At 53.1% G+C, this 21,697-nt stretch overlaps 2 protein-coding genes across 3 annotated transcripts; one reads left to right on the forward strand and one right to left on the reverse strand.

Moving 5' to 3' along the window:
- Nucleotides 1-758: 758 nt before the first annotated feature.
- On the reverse strand, nucleotides 759-9,536 carry LOC148817832 (E3 ubiquitin-protein ligase RNF182). Its single transcript, XM_088937817.1, has 2 exons — nucleotides 9,256-9,536; nucleotides 759-3,488 (listed from the first exon to the last, which is right to left on the reverse strand). The coding sequence occupies exon 2, from the start codon at nucleotides 2,365-2,367 to the stop codon at nucleotides 1,603-1,605; it is 765 nt and encodes a 254-aa protein (XP_088793943.1). The 5' UTR covers nucleotides 2,368-3,488; nucleotides 9,256-9,536; the 3' UTR covers nucleotides 759-1,602.
- Nucleotides 9,537-13,316: 3,780 nt separating this feature from the next.
- tbc1d20 (TBC1 domain family, member 20) lies at nucleotides 13,317-21,626 on the forward strand. Of its 2 annotated transcripts, XM_088937090.1 has the most exons (9): nucleotides 13,317-13,446; nucleotides 13,606-13,747; nucleotides 16,026-16,211; nucleotides 16,438-16,518; nucleotides 17,391-17,577; nucleotides 18,514-18,615; nucleotides 18,844-18,985; nucleotides 19,213-19,397; nucleotides 20,053-21,626. In XM_088937090.1, exons 2-9 carry the CDS (start codon nucleotides 13,684-13,686, stop codon nucleotides 20,321-20,323), a joined length of 1,218 nt encoding a protein of 405 aa, XP_088793216.1. In that variant the 5' UTR covers nucleotides 13,317-13,446; nucleotides 13,606-13,683; the 3' UTR covers nucleotides 20,324-21,626. The 2 variants fall into 2 exon arrangements, with proteins under 2 accessions (XP_088793216.1, XP_088793215.1); XM_088937089.1 differs by having other exon boundaries at nucleotides 13,317-13,747.
- Nucleotides 21,627-21,697: the final 71 nt, after the last annotated feature.

The following is a 21,697-nucleotide window of genomic DNA, read 5'->3' on the forward strand; positions in this document are numbered from 1 at the left end:
AACGGCTCAACACCACAGCCCCCAGCAGCGCTTGAGCGAACCGCGCGCAGCTCTGCGTGTTCATCTGCTCGTTTATCTACAATTATGTTCGGCCACTAATGTTGGGGTTTGTGCTCTAGGCCTCAAAAATATCTTTAATGTGTTATATAATAAATGGCATAAATAACAATTATTATTAATGTTATTACTCCATCTATCCGTTTATTTTTTTCCTTATGTCTTCATACTACAACGATGAAGAGGCGTGTCTTTAAACTTGAAGCGCATGTTGCTCCGGAGCAGAACGCTTGAATGATGCCCAGGCTCTGCTCGGCCAGGCCTGACACCAGGGCCGCTGTTTGCACCGCGTTCCCGGCTCCTCTTGCGCGCAGGGGGGGGCCTCCAGCTGACAGCTCTTCCCTCCCATGATCCCACGAGGGGGTGTTTGGATTAAGAGGAGAAATGGGGGCAGCCTTCTGGAAAGCCCGCAGCGCGAGCTGCAGTGCCAGGAGAAGCGGTGTTTTTTATTATGGGAGCAGGCACTGGTCTCGCTTCAGGGCTTTAACATCCTGGCTCTCTGCGGCCGGACCACCGACAGAGCCGTCTGGATCGCTCTTCTGCCTGCGAGCGCAGGGTCTCCGTCAGTCCACCGGCACAACCGCAGCCCTCACGATGACCTCGACCTGAGCTGTTACCCCACTCACCCCCGAGCTGTTCTAAAAGGACTGTGAGAGCAGTGTAGGCCAGTGCAGAAATGAAACCCACTGTGAGCCCAGGCACTGTGTACGGGGTCTTTATTGAGATGGGCTTGGTGGTGTTAGTCCTTTCGCGTTCAGCGATGACAAAGTGCTTAAACACTGAGTTACAGCTCTGGAGCATGGTACAAACAGGCCAGTAAATGTGGCGACTTTAAACATTTTAAAAAAATATAGGAACACTATATGCTTTATGTGTGCAGACATAGTGTGTGCGCTAGGTTGTTAGAAAGCAAACCACTCTGTATTGCTCACAGAATTGCACCAAGCTCTGCAAGCTGATGTGCTGTTTCATGTCTGCAGGATGCAGGATGATCAGACACTATCTTCCAGTTGTATAGCTGATTGATCATGATCATGATAACACTTATCCTCTTGTCTATACGATGTCTGAACACAGAACACACGGCTCCTGTGGAGCTAGAGGTACTGATGCATTGAGAAGGAAAGAGAAGGTAACTTGACTTTTAATGCGGTCTTGAACTCTGAGCTGAACAGAACCTGTAATGCTGATGGTCAGCCCTCTTTCTGGAGCAGAGACTCTGTGTAACAAAATTGGGCTGGTCTCAATGCAGTCTGAAGCGCTATTACGCCAGTCCGGAGGTCAGAGGTCATTCCAAGAGCGTCACAGCCACTCACACGGAGACGGCATGACCCGGACAGCCTTGGCACAGCTCGTTTTAGCTCCACGAACTGCCCAACGGGAGGCTGAACGAAGAGGGCGAACAAACAGAGTCTTGCAACTGCTTCCTCGTGGTGGCACAGGGGGCAGGGACCACGCCGGGCAGGATACGGGGCGACAAGGGGTGCCAGGGTCGCGGCCTGCTGCTGCTGTGCCCCCGCTCCCCCCTCCCTGGGCGGGGGCCAGTCACGTCGCGATGGACTCCATGATCTCGTGGCACAAGCACTGGCAGAAGCCGTAGAAGACGCAGAGCACCAGCGTGGAGGGCACCAGGCTGACCAGGATGACCCCCAGCGTCAGGTGCTGGATCATGAGCAGGTAGATGCCCAGCGGCAGCGAGCTGAAGTAGATGAGGCACAGGACCCCGATGAGGAAGCGCGGGAAGGTGCGCGAGGTCCAGGCCCGGCACTTCTGCACGGGCAGGTGGCAGGGCAGCGAGTCCAGGCTGGGCGGCCGGTACAGCCGCACCAGGTTCAGCACGCTCATGGTCTCCGAGGAGGCCGTGTCCCCGGGCACCTCCATGATGGTGATGACCAGGCAGTCGGAGGAGCTGTGAGAGGGGTCCCCGGGGGTGCCCCCGCCCCCTCCGCCCAGGCTGTTGGGCGTCAGCACCACCTCGCCCGGCGTGCCGGCCGCGCCACTCTTCCGGGCCCGGTCCTGGTAGGTGAGGATAGCCAGGATGTTGCTGTCGTCCTGCAGCAGCCAGATCTCCTCGTCGGGGACGTGGGTCTCGTGGCGGCAGAAGGGGCAGCTGATGATGCTGGGGGAGGAGTCCCCCACGTCCACCATCTTCTTCAGGCATTTGGCGCAGACGCGGTGCAGGCAGCTGAGCACCTTGGGCTTGCGCGCACGCGCGTCGTAGCGGTTGTAGCAGATCTTGCACTCCAGCTCCTCCAGGGTGTAGACCAGCGGCTGGGAGCTCTCGCCCTCCGGGTCGGGGTTCCGGCTCATCCTGGACCGCGTGTCTCGCTGGCGGGCCGGAGCCGCCGCCGCGTACAGGGCCCGAGAGAGGGAGAGGGGGGCGGGGCTCCTCGCTGGCTGTCCCGGACGCCCCCTGCTGGGGGTGGAAGTGTCTCTTCCCGCTGGGTTCTGGCGCGGCTCTTACTCACAGCCGCTGGCGCTCAGGGGCCAGAAGCGCCGCGCGGGAGACGTGTTTCGCGCCGGGCATCTCCATCGGCCGGGCGCGCTTCTCGGACACGGCGGGCTCCGGTCAGCCGGCCAGCCCGACCTCTTCGGCCGACGTGGGCGGAGACGTCTCACTTGAAGAAAGGGAAAGCCTGCTCTCTGTGTTCCCTCCCTAGGCTGCCGGGCTCGGGGCTCCGCAGAGGGAGACGGACCTGCTCTCCTCCCTGCCGCAGCAGGTGTGCATGTTTAGGACGCTGCTCACTGCTGGCTTCCCTTTTTGCAGCCTCACGCTGGCCCTCTCGGCAGCAGGAAGCAGGAGACCTGCGAGGCTGGGGTCACCCCTGGCCGGAGAGCTGTGCTAGGTGCCCCCGAGTCTGCTGCCCTGTGAACCAGGTGACACTTTCTGCAGCTGGACGTCACCCAGCAATGCCCAGCTCTCATTCTTGCTCTGCAGCAAGAGTCAACGGAGAACAGATTCTCGCTCAGATCAGCGGCCCCACATCTAGGAATCTCGCTGGAGAAGTGTGGGTGAAGGGGATCGCCCTCGTGAGCAGCAGCAGCCTGGCACCTGGGTTTCGAACCCACGACCCTCTGGTTCAGTGTCCAGATTCACTGGTCCAAACCTACCGGTGTATCACCTCTTCATTCACTCATCCATATGCACTGGTGCATGGAAAAGCCAGGTGCGAAGACAGAAGACAAACGGGTCTCGCTGGGTCCGTCGCTCCCTGGAAATGCTCGGCAGAGAAACGGGGCCCCGACCAAGCAGCGCTCGTCACAGCTCCAGCTCCTCCCTAAAGCACCCAGAGGTGGTCCGGGGGACAGAGCAGGCAGGCCGGAGAGTGGAGGGGGAGGCTGCAAGGTACTGGTGCCAGCCAGGTGCACACGCGGCCGGTGTCGTCTCAATCGGCTTCACCCACGGGCATCCTGGGGCGCAGGCGACTCCCCTGAGAGTAACAGGACACAGAACAGAGGCGTGACTGTATGGCCCTGCAGTCAGCACCAGCATGACCAGTCAGGACCATGTGTACAGCGTGCGTGAGCAGGCACATGTTTTCATCTCCAGCCATGAATTCACTCATGTATTTTGCTTATTATTATCACAACTTAAACTTGTCAATTATACCTCTCTGAAGCTCATTTAACACACTTTCATCCCAGTAACTGGTATTTAACGAGCTAGGAATGCGTTGTAAAACATCAGATCGACGAAAATGACGCTTGATGTTTGATGTCAATGTTTGTCAGTGTAGACATGTGCCCTGTGCTTGCAGACAGGTAGGATAAGTGCGGCTCCGAAGCCCAGCACACAGGGGCCCCAGGCCTGTGTCCAGAAGGTCAGCCTGGCCCCTTTCCTTGATTATCAGGCTTGCTGTGCCCTTCTCCCCCTGCTGCTTCCAGAGGGAGGCTGGGCAGGTTGTCACAGGGCTGTGGGGGGGCGGTTGTCTCGCAACCGTGAGCATGGATAAGACAGCATGAAAATCAGCACATTATGCACCTCAGAAATAAGGCTTTGCAGTTCATATTTGCAGTCCTAAACCACAAACCAAACTGCATCCTCTGCTCAGAAACAATTAGGTTCGGTTTCCAAACAAACACGCCAGTCTTTTTTCTCTTGTTGCACCAACAGCAGGCCCTCCAGCACACACAGGTGCGCACACTGCAGGGATAAACAACAAGCCGGTACTTGTGAAACTGAGCTGAAACGCAAAAAATCGGAGGTTTCTCTCCTGTAAAACATGAAGGATACGTATATTTATTTTTCCTCAAATGATCACAGACTTTTTCATTTTCTTTTTCCGACTCTCCTTATCTAGTCTGGTTACGCAACGGTATCTCTGACTGAAGTAGGGCTGTTAAAATATGAACCAGCGCTATAAATAGCAGGGGCTGTAGCTGGAGGGGGGACAGGATCTTTTATATAACCATCCCCCAGCAGACAGTTTGCTTTCATCTAGAGCTGTGCTGGGGCCTTTGCCTCTCCGGAAGCACAGGGAGACGATTATAGAAATTGAACAATGTCCGCAGAAAAACACCATTCGCAACGATTTCGTAACGCGCAGGCGGACAGCCTGTGGCCTGTCCATGGCCTGTGCTGTGATCTACAGCTGTCTCCTCCGAGTGCGCCCTCAGGTGCAGGGTTTTGACTGGGGACACACGGAGCTGCTGTTTCGGTGTCGGGTCTCCAGCTTTCAAAACTCAGCATCTGCTTGGAAAGTGTCTTAACGCACATTCGAGCCCTGGGCGCCCATGTCGTTCATAACAGCTCACTAGGGCACAATGACAACAAGAGTTAGTGCTTTGTGCGTTTTTGGACTATTGGGTGAGAGAGGTTGGGCTTAACCTGCTTGGCTAACGGGCCACAGGACGAGGAGACTCGAACCCCAGCCAGAGTGAGTGGACCAAGGGGCAGCTGCAGGGTGGAGATGCTGTGTTTGATATACAGAGCTGATTTCCATGGGACTAGTAGCAGCTGTGTGAGAGCGGACTTGTCGCTGTTATCCCTCCCGAACCACTGAGCGTGGTGTGTGAAGACAGGTGGGCCCGACCCGACCCGAACCGACCCTGTGTTCTTCTTGAAATCAGTGGTGACAGCGCCACCCGGATCCCTTGGGCCGGCGCCCCGGCTATCTCGTCCCCCACAGCTCCCCTGGGCCAGAGAGGAGGTGCAGTATGCAGGCAGGGACTGAGGGACCGAATCTAACTGCAAGAAACAGGAAATTGTTTCAAAAGCTAACCCTTAAAACGTTTACTGTTTACGGTGAGTAAGTATGACATTTTCAAAGCCATTCTGAATCCTTTGCTGAGTCTAGCGGAGTCCAACACACACGCGTTCCTATCTCTGTCGATTAATTATGGGATATACGAAGACCAATTATCGCTTTCACAATGCTAGAAGCTGGACCCTCAGAGGATTAGAGCTCTGTTTCGCGTTTCAAAGGTCAAAGTAATAACACACAGGGACACCTGAGATTAAACAAACGTGAAAAAACATATTTCACCGTTCAGAAACATGATTGATGTCATCTGTAAAACATTGCAATCTGAAATCTGACCTTATTCCGTTTCCTCTGAATTCACTGTGCACATTCCATCCTGTACTGTAGGCCTGTACTATCTCCGTGAGGAATACTCATTCCCATACGTCTGACAGCTCTGGCTGAAGCACAGGCAACTCCACGACTGCAGCGACCATCAGACCCCCTTCTCGCAGTCTTCATGAAAATCAAACGTTTTGCAACTAACCATGTAACATTATGGCATATAATCCAACGATGGAACACAAAGTTACACCCTGAACGTAACGCAGTTTTTAATAGCAAGCGGATACACTGCATCAGAATTATCTAGCTGAAGAGTTTTTTGTTGGGGGGTCATTTAAACATTCCCTTCCACACAACGTGATCGGCCTCGGTTCTCGGCTGATTTTCTCGAGAATCTTCAATGCAATTTTATTATCCCTGCATCGCTTTCAAAAAATAACGCAGAGTCTTTGGCTCAAGATCGGTGACGTTATCGTTAAAATTGTAGCCGTGTAAGCTTAACGAAAAAAAAAACCCTACAAAACTAAATGATCTAAACATGAATATCGCTACCTTGGGCAGCGCGATGGAGTTCACAATAGAATAGCGTTGCTCATGGTTTGCAAGCACGGATTTATTGTGGAATATAACTCTGTATTTCATAACATTCATCTTTATTTTACAAACATAAAGATACATAAAATAACAATAAAATTAAGAAATAAATAGCTGATACTCACTGCTTCACTGCTTCAGATTATATATATTGTCCTGTTTCCCTTTTTCAGCGATTGATCATATTGAGAACGTCTGCCGCACGTGTAAAGAAACATAATAAACTACAATTCCCATTGTTTCCCGGGACGCCTGGAGGAAGTGACAATCTCTAGGAGGCGGGGCTAAAGTTCTTGAATACCAGTAAAAGAGAATCTACAGTCTTGTCGGACATCTACGCTTGTTCGTGGATTCACTCGTGGAATGGGGGCACAAACATTAGCTTCGTAGCTAATCCAAGTGTTTATGGCAAACGACAACGGAAAAAATAAACAAATGACTAAAATATTTCACAATAGGGGCTTGTAATTGCTTCCACTCAAAAAATAAAACAATAACTCCGTTGTCTGCCATCTTTATCGGAGAGTTCAAGCAACTTGAAAGCCAAGTGTTGCACTCATAGTCATCTCCATTGACAGAGCGTGAGATTTTGCACATCACAATCTTGGTCAGGGATGGTGACTGTAAAGAACAGAGTGTATTCTTTCAGTTTTGCCCAAGACTATGTCTTCTCTGTGTTCCTGTGTTGTTCTCTTCCTCTGGTTCTCTTTCCCAGCGAGTCCCCTTTCCCTGCCTGTGTCCTCTGGTTTCTGAGTGCAGGTCCAAAATTAATCACTCAGTGCAGATGGCTGTTTCCTCTCTGACTGAGCGTCTGACCACAGGGCCTGGAAACACAGCTCTGTCCCCTCCTGCGCTCCTTCACCTCTCAATCGTTTTATCTCTCTCATAATCTCGTGTTTCTCTCTCCCTCTCTCCCTCTGTCCCCTGTCTCTCCCTCTGTCCCCTGTCTCTCTCCCCTTGTCCCTCTGTCCCCTGTCTCTCCCTCTGTCCCCTGTCTCTCTCCCCTTGTCCCTCTGTCCCCTGTCTCTCCCTCTGTCCCCTGTCTCTCTCTCCCTCTCCATCTGTCTCTCTCTCCCTCTGTCCCCTGTCTCTCTCCTTTCCCTGCTCAATCATCTGAACAATGCAGCTGCTGCAGCAGAGCCCCCTGGGGCTGGTTTAGGGCTTCCAGATGCCGCTAATGTCTGTATCTCAGCTGTTTACAAGCACAGCTGACGCTGTCCCCACTGACCCTGAGAGAGGGCACGTTGCCAGCCTGTGCTGTGGGTCTCTAACCCTTCTCCCTGTGTGTCCCAGTGCACTACAGATCTCTTTACAAAGTGCTTTTATTTTAGGACTCGAATTCTTTCAGGAGTTCTGAAGTTGCTTTTACAAGAGGCGTGCAGATTGATTTGATGTGATAAAAAAGAGGTAAGAAAAAAAAATGGAACCTCCACTCCCCCATGCTCTAAAGTGAATCCTTGGATATTCAGTAAACTGCTGTGCGTGCGGCTCGCTGTGTTATTTCTGTTCTAATGGACCCAATTCGTCCCCTTTGCTGTGGGTTGCAGTTTCTAATCCCTTTCAAACACTCAAAAGGGGACCGGCCACGAGAGCAGCGAACTGCACCTCCGCCCGCCGGCACACTGGCACAGGCCCCCCGCGCCCTCTGTGGTGGGGCAGCGGGGCAGCAGGGACTGAGGCAGTACCATCTGTCGCCTGGCCGCCTGCCCCCGCGGTTGCCACGGGCGCCGCCTGCCCCCGCCAGGCTCCGTGCCCGCAGGCCGCAGTGGAGGGAGACTCTCGGGGATGACACACCGCACGGCACTCACACGCTCGCTCGGTTTGGGCCCGTGTGTGCACAGGTCCGAGCCCGGGAGTCTGGCACTGGGTCAGGCCAGGGCGGGGAGCCTCGGTCTCGCTCGTCTCGCCCTCTGCCAGAGGCCCGGGGCCCAGCCTCGTGCTGATCAGTTTTAATTTCCTGAAGTGCTCCGGGATTTCTGACACACTGCTGGCGTCCAGCAGCACCACCCTGTAGACTAGAGCACCTGAAGCCCCTGCCTGCTGTGTGTGTTAGAGCCGCCTGTGTCTCGCCTGGCCAGGGCTCGGCGAGATTTCCTACGTCACTGGGGGGCTCCTGGAAGAGCTGGGACAGAAGGAGAAAAGTTGCCACCAGGCCTGATGCCACGATCTTTTCTGCTCAGAAAATCACAGTGTAAAAATAATGTAAATGATAGTCATAATATAACAATTATAATATGAACAAGAGCGTTATTAATGTGAGCAATATGCACAGAGCTACTCTGAATATTTTCCGGATGTTATTATTATTATTATGATGATGGCAGCGCTCTGGTGAATGTGTGCGCAACGAGTGGCCTAGATTCTCCGGAAACGGATTAGCCGCGTCGGAACCGGTGCGGTGGGGGATAATCCAGACTAGCGAGAGACACTGTAATATACGGGGCCGGGCACCCCAGAAAAACAACCCAAGCCTCCAGGTCCTTCTGGTGATCGCTGTTATCGCCGGCGGTATCGTTAGCATTGTCGCTGCCATTCGGTACGCGGACAACGCGCCGTATCTCCGCGTCTTCATGTATTTTTTTTACTCATCCAGCCGCTGTCGCCCCGACTCCTCTCCTGATTAGAATGTTGCCCACGTCAAAGTTAACGCCGTCTGTTCGGTCAAGTCTCTTCATAATCGCGTCGCTGGAGAGGGGGTGACGGTATCTGGCGACAGAAACTCTCCCGGATCAGCCCACTCTCTCCATTTGTTGCTCTAGTTCAGTTTGACCAGACGGCGAAGTGCAGTTATGCGTCCGACATGATCACAAAGACAACGAATGCCGGAGTGATTGTGTCTATTAAATACATGGATATATATATAGCATGTGTGGGTAACCCGCATCTGTTGAACAGAAAATACCGTACAGCACAGCAATAACATTTAGCTCGATACAGAAATCGTGAAAACATTTTTTTTTTTAATTGAGACGGTGCTTAATAACTGGTTGGCACCCACAATTAAAAGACGGATTTAAATGACGAAGTGGTACAACGCATGAATCATACGTTTAATGAAGCCGTTCTCCACACTCACCCGACCCGTCTTTGGCGGCGAGGAAAGGAAAGTCCTGGACCGAGACCGCGGCGCTCCGGCTCCCCGGTTACCGGCAGCCCCCGCCTGCTCTCGCTCCGTCTTCCTCTCGCTCACACTCGGTCTAATGAGTCACTGCCGCCCCTCACAGCCCCTCTGTCCAGCCGGACTGCCGCATCCCCCTCTGTCAATGCAGCAGCAGCATCAGGACCTGCAGAGATTTCTCCTTCGCGGTTGCTGTGGCAACACCGAGTGCCAGCATGCGCTGATAGACCGTATCTGTGGGGTTTACACTGTATACGTTTCTGCTTCTCTCTGCCTCTCCCCCCCCCCCCCTCCTTTAATTTATCGTCTGCTATCCTGATGATTTAGTGGTTGTTTTGCACCGTATTTGAAGGGAACATGTCACCGGAGGAGACAACAGCACGCCAGCACGTACCCCTGTTGAACGCCGCTGTCAAATGATCTTCACTTCAAGGGCTTGAAATTTTATTAACGAAAAGTAATACACGTGAATATTGTTAAACGGATATGAATATTAGCTCACAATATTAAAACGCCATGCTATCCTTTAACTGTTTGATTATTTTTTTTTAAGGTGGAATGATCGTCCTGTAGGCCTATAACAAGCGATTCTTCTTTATTCCACACGATTGGTGGCCCGGTAGGGGGCGCTCTTCTCTCTGGGGCAGACGCTCCGGTCCATAGCCCTGGTGGCCGTTTCTCGCCCGTGCTGTGGGCCTGCGCCGTGGGTCCCGCACACGGGAGCGCCTCCAGACACAAGCGCGTTAGCGGGGAATTGCTCAGCGCGTCCGGAGTGGAGCCACTGCGGATATTGTAGTGTGGTACACTCTGGTGTTGGCCTCTCCGCCAGTTTGCTCTGAAGCCACTGTAGCTCATCCTGTATTGATTCACGAGGAAGTGAACATTGTTATCCACGCAGATTGCCACGGTGGGGAAGGGGGGGTCTACATAGTCCCTCACGTCCCCAGTGGGTGATGCATTTTAGGGGTGGGGGAACTGACCCTCCTATATACAGTACGTGTAGCGCTCCGGGATTAAAGACGCTGTACAAATGCAACAGATCAACCACTACACAGGGTTTACAAGAGCACTGACTGACTGGCAGCACTGCGTGATGCGTGTTACTTTAATCCGCTCGAGCAAAGACACAGAACTTCTCCTTAAACCCTAACCTATTTTCGGCAGAAATAGGCCAAGATTCGTCATGATGAGGAACGGTGCGAAAAGAAATGCACTTTTGCCTTTTTTTCGCTCCCCCCCGAGCTGTGCGACCCGGGAACAAGCGTGTGTTCTCTTTGTTCCACGGGAGGCCGGGTTGACCAATTCCTGATACGAGAAATTGTACCTGGCCAATAAAGTGATTTTATTCCGAGGGGGGGGGGGGGGGGCATCTCTGATTGACCCGTCCTGCGTTCCCACCGCTTCACCGACGACGTTCTACATGCTTTTCAAAAAGTGAAACATTGAATTTCCAACAGGAAGAGAAGCCCTGTTGTTATAGGCCAACTAACCGAAGCTCCATCCTCAAGAATGAATGAAACCGCTTAACTCCCGTCTTCGCCTCACAGACACAGACACAGACCGGGGCGTCTCTCTTCCGGAAGGCACGATGCGCTTGTACCTTTTAATACTGTTTGCAGTTACAGTGGAAGTGATTACATTTAACTCGCTTTTCAGCTTTTTTTTTTTTTGCTTTGCAGAGAGAGCGGTGCCTCGGGCTTGTGGGTAGGCCCCCGTTTATACAAATAAATCCATTCCATTGAATTAGAAACTGGGATGTCCCCCCCACCTTCTTTCAGGCGTAAAAATATGCCTGTATCCTCCGCACAGAGCATTGCCGAAGTGTTTGGAAAAAGGGCTGCCGACGGGGAATTTGGCGAAACGCGGGACGCGCGCTGTGTGGAATTCACCCACCCGTGTCGCGCAATCGTCGCCATAAGCCCACCGAGTGTAACCCGGCGGTGAAGTTAGAGTTCTGCGCCGCAGCGCGCCTCGGGTAGAGAGCAAAGAGAGACCGGCGGTGTCCTGTTTCTGGAAGCCGTCAGGGCTCCAGCACGCAGTTGTAAGCGGGGCACTGTGCCGCGCTGCTCGCCCGCCCCCGCCCGGCCCCGACACCTCGCCCCGAGCGGATACCAGCGCCATCTGTCACCGCCAACCGAGCGCTGCAGCACCCGCCCGCTTTGCAAGGGGCTGGCGGCGTCTTCGCGGGCTGGCAGATTTCGTGTCGCAAAGAGAGCAGCGAGGTTAGATAGAGAATAGGGACGCCCGATCGCACGGGCCGCGCATAGGAAACAAAAACAGAGCAGCAGACAGAGTGAGACGCTGGCTCTCTGGGCTGTGGGTGTGTGTACATACTGGCTCTGCAGTCAGGGTCCAGGCCCGGTTCACGCGGCGGCTCGGGGTTATTTTAATGCACAGTAGCAGCCTCGAGCCCCGAGTTTCCAGCCTCCCGCGACCCTTTGCGCAGAGCAGCGTCCCCCCCTTTTTGTGTAGCCTGGGGCCCGTGTTGTTCATTTCGTCACGGACAGGAGGTCCCAGGTCCCAGTCCCGGCGTCCAGCAACCAGCAACCAGCTGGGTGGACCCGGCCAAGTGGGAGCTTATGCGTTCATCTGCTTCCTGCCGTTTCTTTTCATGCTTGGGACCTGTGTCTGATGTCCCCGCTTTCGACAAACTACAGTCGTGTTGGAAACTGACCGTTTCCTTTTCGCTGAGCGACGCGGTACTGCGCTGTGCTGATAGTTTGCACTCGCTGCAGATCGCTGCGCGCAACCAGTGTTTCACAGAGGTGCCGATGCGCACTCCAGAGGAACAGGCGCAGGTCCACACGCTGGACGGCCGGGAAATGAGTGTTAATTTCGATTTTAGTATAACGTTCATCCTCTTCTCTTCTGGACATTACATACAATCCTGCGTGCATTTCAGACGTGTAAATATCACCTCTGATAAGATCTTCGGCTCAATTAGATACTAAAAACCAAACAATCTACATGAACCGCTTCTTGTCCGCGAACTTTTATGTTTTTGGGGTTCTGGTGGTACTTTAACTGTCATTTCTTCTGTAAACAATAAAACGAGTTTGTTAGAAGTCAGAAAATAAGCCTGTATTTAAGAACCGACTCCCACCAGTCAAGAAAGGTAGGAGCTGCGCTTGTAGAGAATATCGTATGTCGTACCCATTTAAATAACCATATTATATTAAAAATGAAGTTTTAACAGTACATAGTAATCCCTTTGCTAATTAAAATACAGTAATAACATCATTTGCTCCTGTGCTGCGCAGACGGGCACTCCACTGTAGTGTGTGCACTTGGCGCCTCCCTGCTGTCTTGTCCGCTAGCGCCACCTGCTGTTCACACGGCAGAGGTGTTCGGCCATTGTCTCTAGGGGCTCTGCCTCCCCCTGGCGGTCATGTCTTCGTACTACAGGCGCGGTCTCGGAGTAGCGTTTAGGAAGGAGGGATTGAGCTGGCAAAAAGCTACAGAATATAAACCGCTCCAGAACAAAGCAGGTGCAGAAATACAATTGTGTGGCTGTAGCGTTTTAGGCTATGCTTCTGTATTATACCTGTATGAGACATGACGTGTGTTGCATATGTGTGTTTATATCACAGTGTTTTTGAAAGTAAATAACAGAACGAGTAGCATACTCGTTTAATGACTCACGAAATTCATATTCAGTTTTATTGGTATGAAACTGGTAAAATACAGTGTTGCCAAAACACATAGAATTTGACAAGGTCTATAGCGTATACTATCTGACAAGGTAAGGCGAGTCACTAACTAAAGACCTCACTGAATAACGAAGAAAGCTTATTGTTGGGTTAATTGTATCAGCTTTGGGCAACACGGTAACTCAGCAGTCAGGCCAATAAAGCTGTTTGAATGTGAAAGCAACACAGCGCCATCGACGTGCGCCGCTGACGAGCGTGCCCCCCCCCCCCCGTCCGCCGAACTACAGGTCCCGGCAGGCACCGCGGCGCGTGACGTCATCCCGATCAGCTGTGAGCCTGGACCACGGGCTTCTGGGCAGAAATGACGCGCTGGTCGGCTGGCGCATATCAACACCGAGCTCTCTGAAAGGGAAGACCTGCCGTACCCGAGCTTGGGTTCGACATCCCTGCTTCAGAGAAGCCTTCTGGGTGGCGGTGGAGCTTTTTGGAGTGCGGCGAGGTGACGTAAGGCCGGAGCGAGAGCTGGGGGCTGGCGGCGATGTGGCCTGGTTTGTTTTGCGGTGGGGGGGTGCGAGGAGCTGGCTAGGATGTGCGCTCCTGCCTGAGCCTGTCCCTGGCTTATTCCTGCCCTGTTCTGCGTTACTGTCGCCGATAACAGTATTTCCTAGCGCCGGCCCAGAAACACAGCCGTGGCTTAGACGAGAGCGGACACTGGCCGGCCTACAATGAGCCGAAGATGTATCTGAAAAAGTCCGAGAGTCTGGGTGTCTCCTCGCCTTTGAATGGAATCGGCAAACAGGGTAAGACCGTGAATTTGTGTGTAAGACTGTGACATTGTACGTTTCCAATTCCTGGCTGCGGTGCTGTTCACCATCGCCTTGCGCGGAGAATGCCCTTCTGCAAGCTCGGCGCCTCTTCCAGGCGCAGCGGAGATGCACAGGCGAGTGCAGTGCAGGCTTGCAGTGGGGGGTCTGGAGTGTCCCCGTTGCTGTCGGGGGAACCAGCGAGGGACGAGCGCGTCTGGGCTGTCCGAGAAGACTCCGGCCCAATCCACTCATTTTTTTAAACCGAGGTTTCAGTTTCGTCTGTCGAGGACAGCCGGATAACGGGAGGGGAGCTGATCTTCGTGGGGTCAGCTTCAGGATGATCACGGATTTATTAACCGTGCGCGCCGCGGTGGGAACAGGGGCTCTCTCTGGACAAGCCCCCTAGTTTACAGGCTTACAGTCTTACAGTTCATGTAGTGGGGTTCAAGTGTGTAGTGTAGCGAGCTGGTAGCCCTGGGTGGACCAGACCAGCGCTGTAACCCCTGGATTAGGGAGTCACAGGAAAATACGAGATCCACGTTGGCGATGCCGTGACTTTCGCACAGACGTTGTTTTATCAGTTCACATTAATCTGAGGCAACAGTTATGGGACAGAGTGCCCCCCCCCCTTTATGTTTCAAAATGATGCACAAAATGTGCAGACACGCCCCCCCCCCCCCTCAGTTCTCCCCCAGTGATGCTTTGGCAGTGACCTGCTGACTTCTCGGTATGACTGAAATGGGATAAAGGTCATGATTCCTGCTGGGAGCAGCAGCACTCAGAACCGGCCAGGCTGACCTGGTGACACAGTACTGGGCGGGGCTCTCGTCAGAGCCAGCGAGAGGCGCTTGCTTGAACGGAGTGTCTCATCCACCCCTTTCCTGAAAGAAGCAAGGGTATTGGCTTCGACAGCATGGCTTTGGAGCTCGTTCCACACCTCGACCGCCCTCGGTGTAAAGACATTTCTAAAGAAGAGCTTTTGGGCAAGTAAGGTCTGTCCTCTTGCCCGTTCAGAAACCGTAAGAGTGGAACAGCAGGGCGTGAGGCTTGTGTCTGAGTGGGGGATGTGTGATCCTCCCTTGCCATAGCGGAGATTGTTTCACTGGTTGGTGCGACACTTGCCGCTGAGCATCGAGAGCGAGAAGCAGCTCTGCTCAGAATCCCGAGTCTCGTGTGTAGTCATGTGTTGTGAGACGTGAGTCTTCATTGTAGCCTTGGTTTGATCTTTCAGCTCCACATACGGGGTCACATTAGGCTGTTAGCGATAAAAAAAAAAAAAGAAACAGTTTCTTGGAAAGGCAGTTCAGTTTATCTGTGTTTGTCAGCCAGTGTCATTATTTTTTTAGCATGGCAGCGTTGTTTGCCAGGCGGAATGAGATGCAATACAAGCCAGAACAGAAAGATCTGCTGTTTTCCGTACAGTTGGGCAGACAGCGGTGGCTGACACTGGTCCCGGAGAACCCCAGTCCTGCAGGTTTTGTACGACCACTTTAAATCATCTGTTTCTACACGGGTAGAGCAATTCTGTTTTGTTCACTAGAGAAGGTGATTTTGTTTAGTCAAGTAGCTTAAATGCAGATCCCAACACGCCATAGTTTCGTGAGGGCCACAGTTGTCCAGTTCTGACTACGCTGGACCGATTAACATGCTCGATGTTAACTGATAAAACTTGCATCTGTTCCAAGGTTTTAGAAGATGTTGGCCTTTCAGGCCCGCCTTTTTCCTTCATACTCAGCAACAGTGGTTCCCCGCTCTGGTCCTGGAGAAGCAGCGTGTCTTCTGGATTTTACTCCAACCTCATTCTTAATCACAGGCTCACTGCGGCGTATTTGCAAAGTTGCTTTCGGATCTTTAAAGGTCATACGGGACTTGTTCCTGGTTTCAGTACCGGAGCTGCAGAAGTGCCCTTGTGCAGGTGTACTGCCTGAAATGTAACTTGACCACTACAGAAGAACATCCCACACGCAATCCTTTGCAGGTGGGCCTGACGTGGTGCCGGTGCCCCCTTGTGGGCAGGCCTGATACGGCGCTGGTGACTCCCACCTCTGTTGCTGATCAGTTTGATCTAACAGTAAGTCAGGTGTGACAGCCAGCAGGCTGAGGGGAGGCTGAGTAAAGCTCTCGTGTGCTGATGTTGTTGGAAACGGAACCCTTAAAGTAGGGTATTTCCGACACTCAGGACTGAGGGAAGAAACAGGTTACACGAGAGCCTGAGCATGCAGCCTCAACAGTCGAGCTGCTCGCGTCCTGAGCTTGCGGCCGTGTGTTTCAGACTGCGACCCGAAGAGGAAGAGGAAGGTGGCGGAGATAACCCAGGCTCTGAGCGTGACCCCGGTGGATGTGGCCACGCTGCGGCGCATGGCCATCAGCGAAGGAGGCCTGCTCACGGACGAGATCCGCTGCCTAGTCTGGCCCAAGCTGCTGAACGTCCAGACCGACGTCCTTCCTGAAAAACCAGGCAATGTGACCCCTGACCCCTGACCCTGACCCCAAGCCCAGCCTCCACTTTGACCCTGACCCTGCTGTGACCGCAGCTCTAGCCTCCATCTTGACTATAACCCTAAACTAAATGCTATCCCTACTTTTAGGTGGAAACATAAGTTTCCTTTTTTGTATCAAACACATGATACTCACCCGTCCATTCTGTGCTCTGTGTAAAGGTTTTTTTTTCCTGTGCTCAGCAGGGGCGGAGCTCCGAGAGAACAACAAAGATTACCAGCAGGTGCTGCTGGACGTGCGTCGCTCTCTCAGGAGGTTCCCGCCAGGTGAGTGTGTCACCTGTGTCCCGGACGCAGAGCTCTCAGAATGTGCAAACTCCTGCGTTTGTCCAGGAGCAAGAACTGCATAACGTCTCCCCTTTTAGTTTAATCCACATAATCGACCGTGATGATGGTTTGTTTAGCTTTTGTTTGGTTCCGATGTCTTTTGCACGCTGTCAGTCATGATGTTCTCTTTCTGCCACGGCAGCTCAGTTTTCTGGAACCTTGCAATTGATGTGCAGTGTCCTCTGTGGTTTTTTAAATGGTTCTGTAACAGCGTGGAATTACACGATTTGCTTTTTTCTGCTTTATAGACTTTTGGTTACACATCTGGGTTGAAGAGGAAAAGATAATTGGTCTCTGTGAGACATGCTATTTTTAGAGTTCTGTTTTCCTGCCGTGACTAAAGTCCCTGATATGTGTCACGCTGCTGCAGAACTAATGATAGGGTGCTGCTTTTGGAAGTTTTAAAACGCAGGTGTTCGAAGAATGTCACGCCGAGGCTATGCGATTTGTTACATTCAAATTGTGTTCTTCAGCAAACGAGACAAGCGCTGCTTTGTTTGTTATTATCCAAAGCAATTTGCCCCCCCTCCCGCCCTGGGCTTCAGCTGACAGGGGGGGCTACAAGGAAGACCAGCCCTGCCTGTGTCTGTGCTTTCAGACGGGTGCGGGTCTCAAGTTGAGGTCATGAGTGACTGTCGGTCAGCTTCACCGAGTCTGAAACCCCTGGGGTGTGAGGTTGGAGTGTGAACGCTGTGCATGAACACGCGTTTTAACGCCTTTGCCTGGCCTGGCCCTGTGCAGCCAGTTCCTTGCAGGACGGGGGCTCCCCGGGCGCTGAGCCCGGGGGTCACCGTGCGCTGTGTCTCGTGCAGGCATGCCCGACGAGCAGCGCGAGGGGCTGCAGGAGGAGCTGATCGACATCATCCTGCAGGTCCTGCGCTGCAACCCCCAGCTGCACTACTACCAGGGCTACCACGACATCGTGGTCACCTTCCTGCTGGTGGTGGGAGAGCGGCTGGCCACCGCGCTGGTGGAGAAACTCTCTACCCATCATCTCAGGTACTGACCCCGGGGGCTGCAGGCTCTGCTGCTGACCGATGTAAACCTGCAAACGCACAGCCCTCTGGGCCCTGATCTCAGCACGCTGAGCAGACACCTGGGCGCTTTCCCCCGAGCGACACCACTGCTGGTGCTTAACATATGGGTAATACACGCAAACACTATTCTAGGAGGTGTGTTTGAGTCATTTTTTGTCTTTAGTTAATTAATTTAGTTGATTCCAGCTGACCTTCCTGTCAGAGTTGTAATGGCAGATTTGTTTAGTCAAATCGGAACTGAGGCAGTGAAGTATCCGACAGGTGCTAGGGAGGGAACTGTGCATGATGACGATGAGCTGGCAGTGCTTTTGTAGCCTTCTGTGTTTGAAAACAGTCACAACGCACTCGATTAGAAGTATTTGGACAGGTGGCCTGAAACCAGAGTCGTCCAGTGATGCCAGTCAGGCGTTCTGGAGGACCCGAGGCTGTGCCCGGTGTGCTGCGCCTTTTTGTAATAATCCAGTTATCACGTTCAGGATGCACACGCAGCCCTGGAGTAGGTCTTCACGTGTCCATGCCTGCGGTCTTGATCCTCTCACTGGCTAGCTCTTCTGCTCGTTCTGATCAGATTGGTTGCAGTAAAGGCAGTGTGGGTGGTACCCACGAGCCCTCTGCTCTGATTGGTTGTAGTAAAGGCAGTGTGGGTGGTACCTGTAAGCCCTCAGCTCCGATTGGTTGCAGTAAAGGCAGTGTGGGTGGTACCTGCCAGCCCTCAGCTCCGATTGGTTGTAGTAAAGGCAGTGTGGGTGGTATCCGTGAGCCCTCTGCTCCGATTGGTTGCAGTAAAGGCAGCGTGGGTGGTACCTGTAAGCCCTCAGCTCCGATTGGTTGCAGTAAAGGCAGTGTGGGTGGTACCTGTGAGCCCACAGTTTGTTTCCTCTCTCTTTCTCCTCTGTAGGGATTTTATGGACCCTACAATGGACAATACAAAACACATTTTAAACTATCTGATGCCCATCATCGAGAGAGTCAACCCAGAGGTGCACGATTTCATGCAGAGGTAAAGGCTGCATATTTTGCCTTAATGCAAAACTACCCAAAAGCTGTCAGTTATCCTGTGAATTTCTGCAAATGGGTTGATTTTCTTTGCAACGTGTAATGTCCGCTTTGCTACCTTTTGACAAGAGTCCTGTTCCATTACCTGCCCTGTTATTGATTAACCACGTCAATGATGGTTGGTTAAAAACTTAGCGGTTTAAAGTTTTTTTTTCCCCCTCCTCTCTCCTAGGGCAGAGGTAGGTACCATCTTTGCCCTCAGCTGGCTGATCACCTGGTTCGGCCATGTGCTGTCAGACTTCAGGCATGTGGTGCGGTTGTACGATTTCTTCCTGGCCTGCCACCCCTTGATGCCTATCTATTTTGCTGCTGTGGTAAGTCCGAAGGCGGCTTTGGCCTTAGAAACCGGGTCCTGTATCTGCTGCTCGTTCGCTTGGCGTGATCTGACCTTTAGTGCGAGTTACCGCGTACCCGGCTGTGCCTCCGAAACGCCTCTCCCGGCGTGCTGTGGCCGTGACCTGTCCTGTCCTGCGTGACGGTGGCCCAGCCCCTCCTGGGGGGCGGGATCTGTTGACTCGTTTCCCCGTCCCGCTGTGCTCAGATCGTGCTGCACCGGGAGTCGGAGGTCCTGGACTGCGAGTGTGACATGGCTTCGGTGCACCACCTGCTGTCCCAGATCCCGCAGGACCTGCCCTACGAGACGCTGATCAGCCGCGCCGGAGACCTCTTCGTGCAGTTCCCCCCCTCGGAGCTCGCCCGCGAGGCCACCCAGCAGCACAGCCAGCAGTGAGGCCGCCTCCTCTTGTCTTTATTACAGTCTCTGTTTTAAAGTTCAGATTATACCGCTTGAAATCCAGATGACCTTACTCAGCAATCCTGTTATAATACAAATTGACCAATATACATCACACATGAAAATTTAGTCTTTTCTTATCAGTTCCCTTAACATTTCACTTCTAACCAAACGATATGCGTTCAAAGTAAGGAAGATACATTTTTTATGATTTATAAAGAGGGAGGTGCGAATTGTAGAAGTACTAATGCCAGTTCTTTCTGCATCTCGACAAATTCAGACCTCAAAGGCTCAATGTACTTAACCACCCCCCCCGTCCTCAAACCCATATTTGACAAATTTGTTCATCTGTAATTAAAGTGAAAAAGTTATGTTTTTTTAAGTTTATGTAACTTTAGTTGATTAATTCAATCCAGCCATCGGTTGTTGGTGAATCTGGGAGAAGACGCGTTCTTGTTATAGATTCCAAACAGGTGTTTGTCAGTAAAACCCAGCTGGCCGCACGAACAGACCCAGGGCCGCCGTCTCTTGCAGCACGCGTCCGTGTCCTCGCTCCCTCGCTCCCGCTCTCGCGGCGCGGGCCTGTCCGTATCGGAGCGGGCCCGACGCCGCCCCGCCCCTCACGCCAGCCCCCTCTCTCGCCCGCAGGACGGCGGCCTCCACCTTCAAGGACTTCGAGCTGGCCTCGGCGCAGCAGCGGCCCGACGCGGTGCTCCGGCGGCGGCGGTGGCGGCGCGGGGAGAGCGCGGGGCCGGGACCGGAGCCGCGGAGCCGCGCCGTCGTGCCCGCGCCGCGCGCCAAGCGCTTCGCCCGGCTGGCGGTGATGGGGCTGACGGTGGCGCTGGGGGCGGCCGCGCTGGCTGTGGTCAACACTGCGCTGGAGTGGGCCCCCAAAATCGACCTGCAGCTTTTTCCCTGAAGCCCTGCGGAGGAGCTAGGGGGGTGCTGGGGGGAGAAGACTCCGGTTTTGTTTTTACCAAGACATTTTGAAAGTAAGTCCCGGACCACTTTGGAAGGGCCAGACTTCCTCCCGTATTTGAATGGACGAAAAGTGAAATGTTTTGGAGCTGTGAAAAACCTCCGGCAGGAACATTTTTTTTAAGGAAACTTAAGTGTTACATTCACAGCAATTATGCTGCGATCAGATTCAGTGGGAGGCTGCCCGGTGTTTGGAAGAGCTCTACCCACACCGCTGATGTACAGTAGTATGTTACAGTACAGGCTAGGAGGAGAGCTCTGCTGCGGCCGGCCAGCTGTGAACATGCGGAGGTGCTCGTGCTGGCTGGAGTGTCGGGTAGGTATCCTGGTAGCTGAACAGAGCTCTGGTCTCTCTTCCTGGTCTGTGCCGAGAGATCCCACCTCTCCTGGGGAGCCTGAGTAATGTGTGGCAATGGTGGATGATCTCCTGGGGCCTCTCTTCCATTCAGCACAAAACATCTTCCAGCCTGGGGCGTAGATGTGATAGTCAGTGGATCACGTCTAACCCTTTTCATTTCTGCAAACTTGAGACCAAAAACAGGAACAAGTCTTTGTATATCTGGCAGAAAAAGCTTTATTTTTCAGGACCTTTTTTTTAAAAAAAAATCTTTTCTAATGTCGAACGCGCACGGGCCCGACCCGCCACGCATCCCCCTTCCCGGTGGATGTGCTCTTATCCAGCATGCCAGCCTCGTCCTGGACCAGCCCCTCTCCCTGCACAGACCCGGCTGTGGTTTTGCTTCGGGTGTTTTTGTGTCCCCTGCAGTACTGGTGTCTCCGCGTTGGGTGATCTCGGGGTACGCGAGGGGCTCCGTGATGCTCCCTCCCCCCCCAGCCACTTCCGCCCATCCGAGCCCCCCCCAGAGCAGGACAGAGGAATGGCCTCCAGCTTCCATCCCCCCCCCCCCACTGGAGCCAGAATGTGCTTCCTCCTGCTGAACACAACGTCAGACCAGCAGCTCTCCGCCAGCAGGGATGTGTGTCCTGGGACTGAGGCGGAGCAGCTGATCCCGGCTGTCACATGTCCTTACAGACCCCCTGCAGCAGGCATGACCCCCCCGGGACAGTGTATGGAAATGGGAATAATGTTTTTTTTTCCCCTGAAGGTGCTGATGTTCACCAGCTGGCTGATGCAGAATTGACTCATTTGATTGTAGCGTAAAGTACTGTGACCACTTGTTTGAGGGCAGCTTTTGCTAGAACCCTGGTCTATTTTCTTTGGATAATAAAAAAAAAAGTATTAACGAAGCTTTCTCAAGTATTTGTCTGTTCTCAGAAAGCTGCTTTTTCCTGGGAAGGACTGGGGCAGCAGGGA

Source organism: Atractosteus spatula, chromosome 19, assembly GCF_055471065.1.
Source record: "Atractosteus spatula isolate fAtrSpa1 chromosome 19, fAtrSpa1.hap1, whole genome shotgun sequence".
Lineage (NCBI taxonomy): Eukaryota > Metazoa > Chordata > Actinopteri > Semionotiformes > Lepisosteidae > Atractosteus > Atractosteus spatula.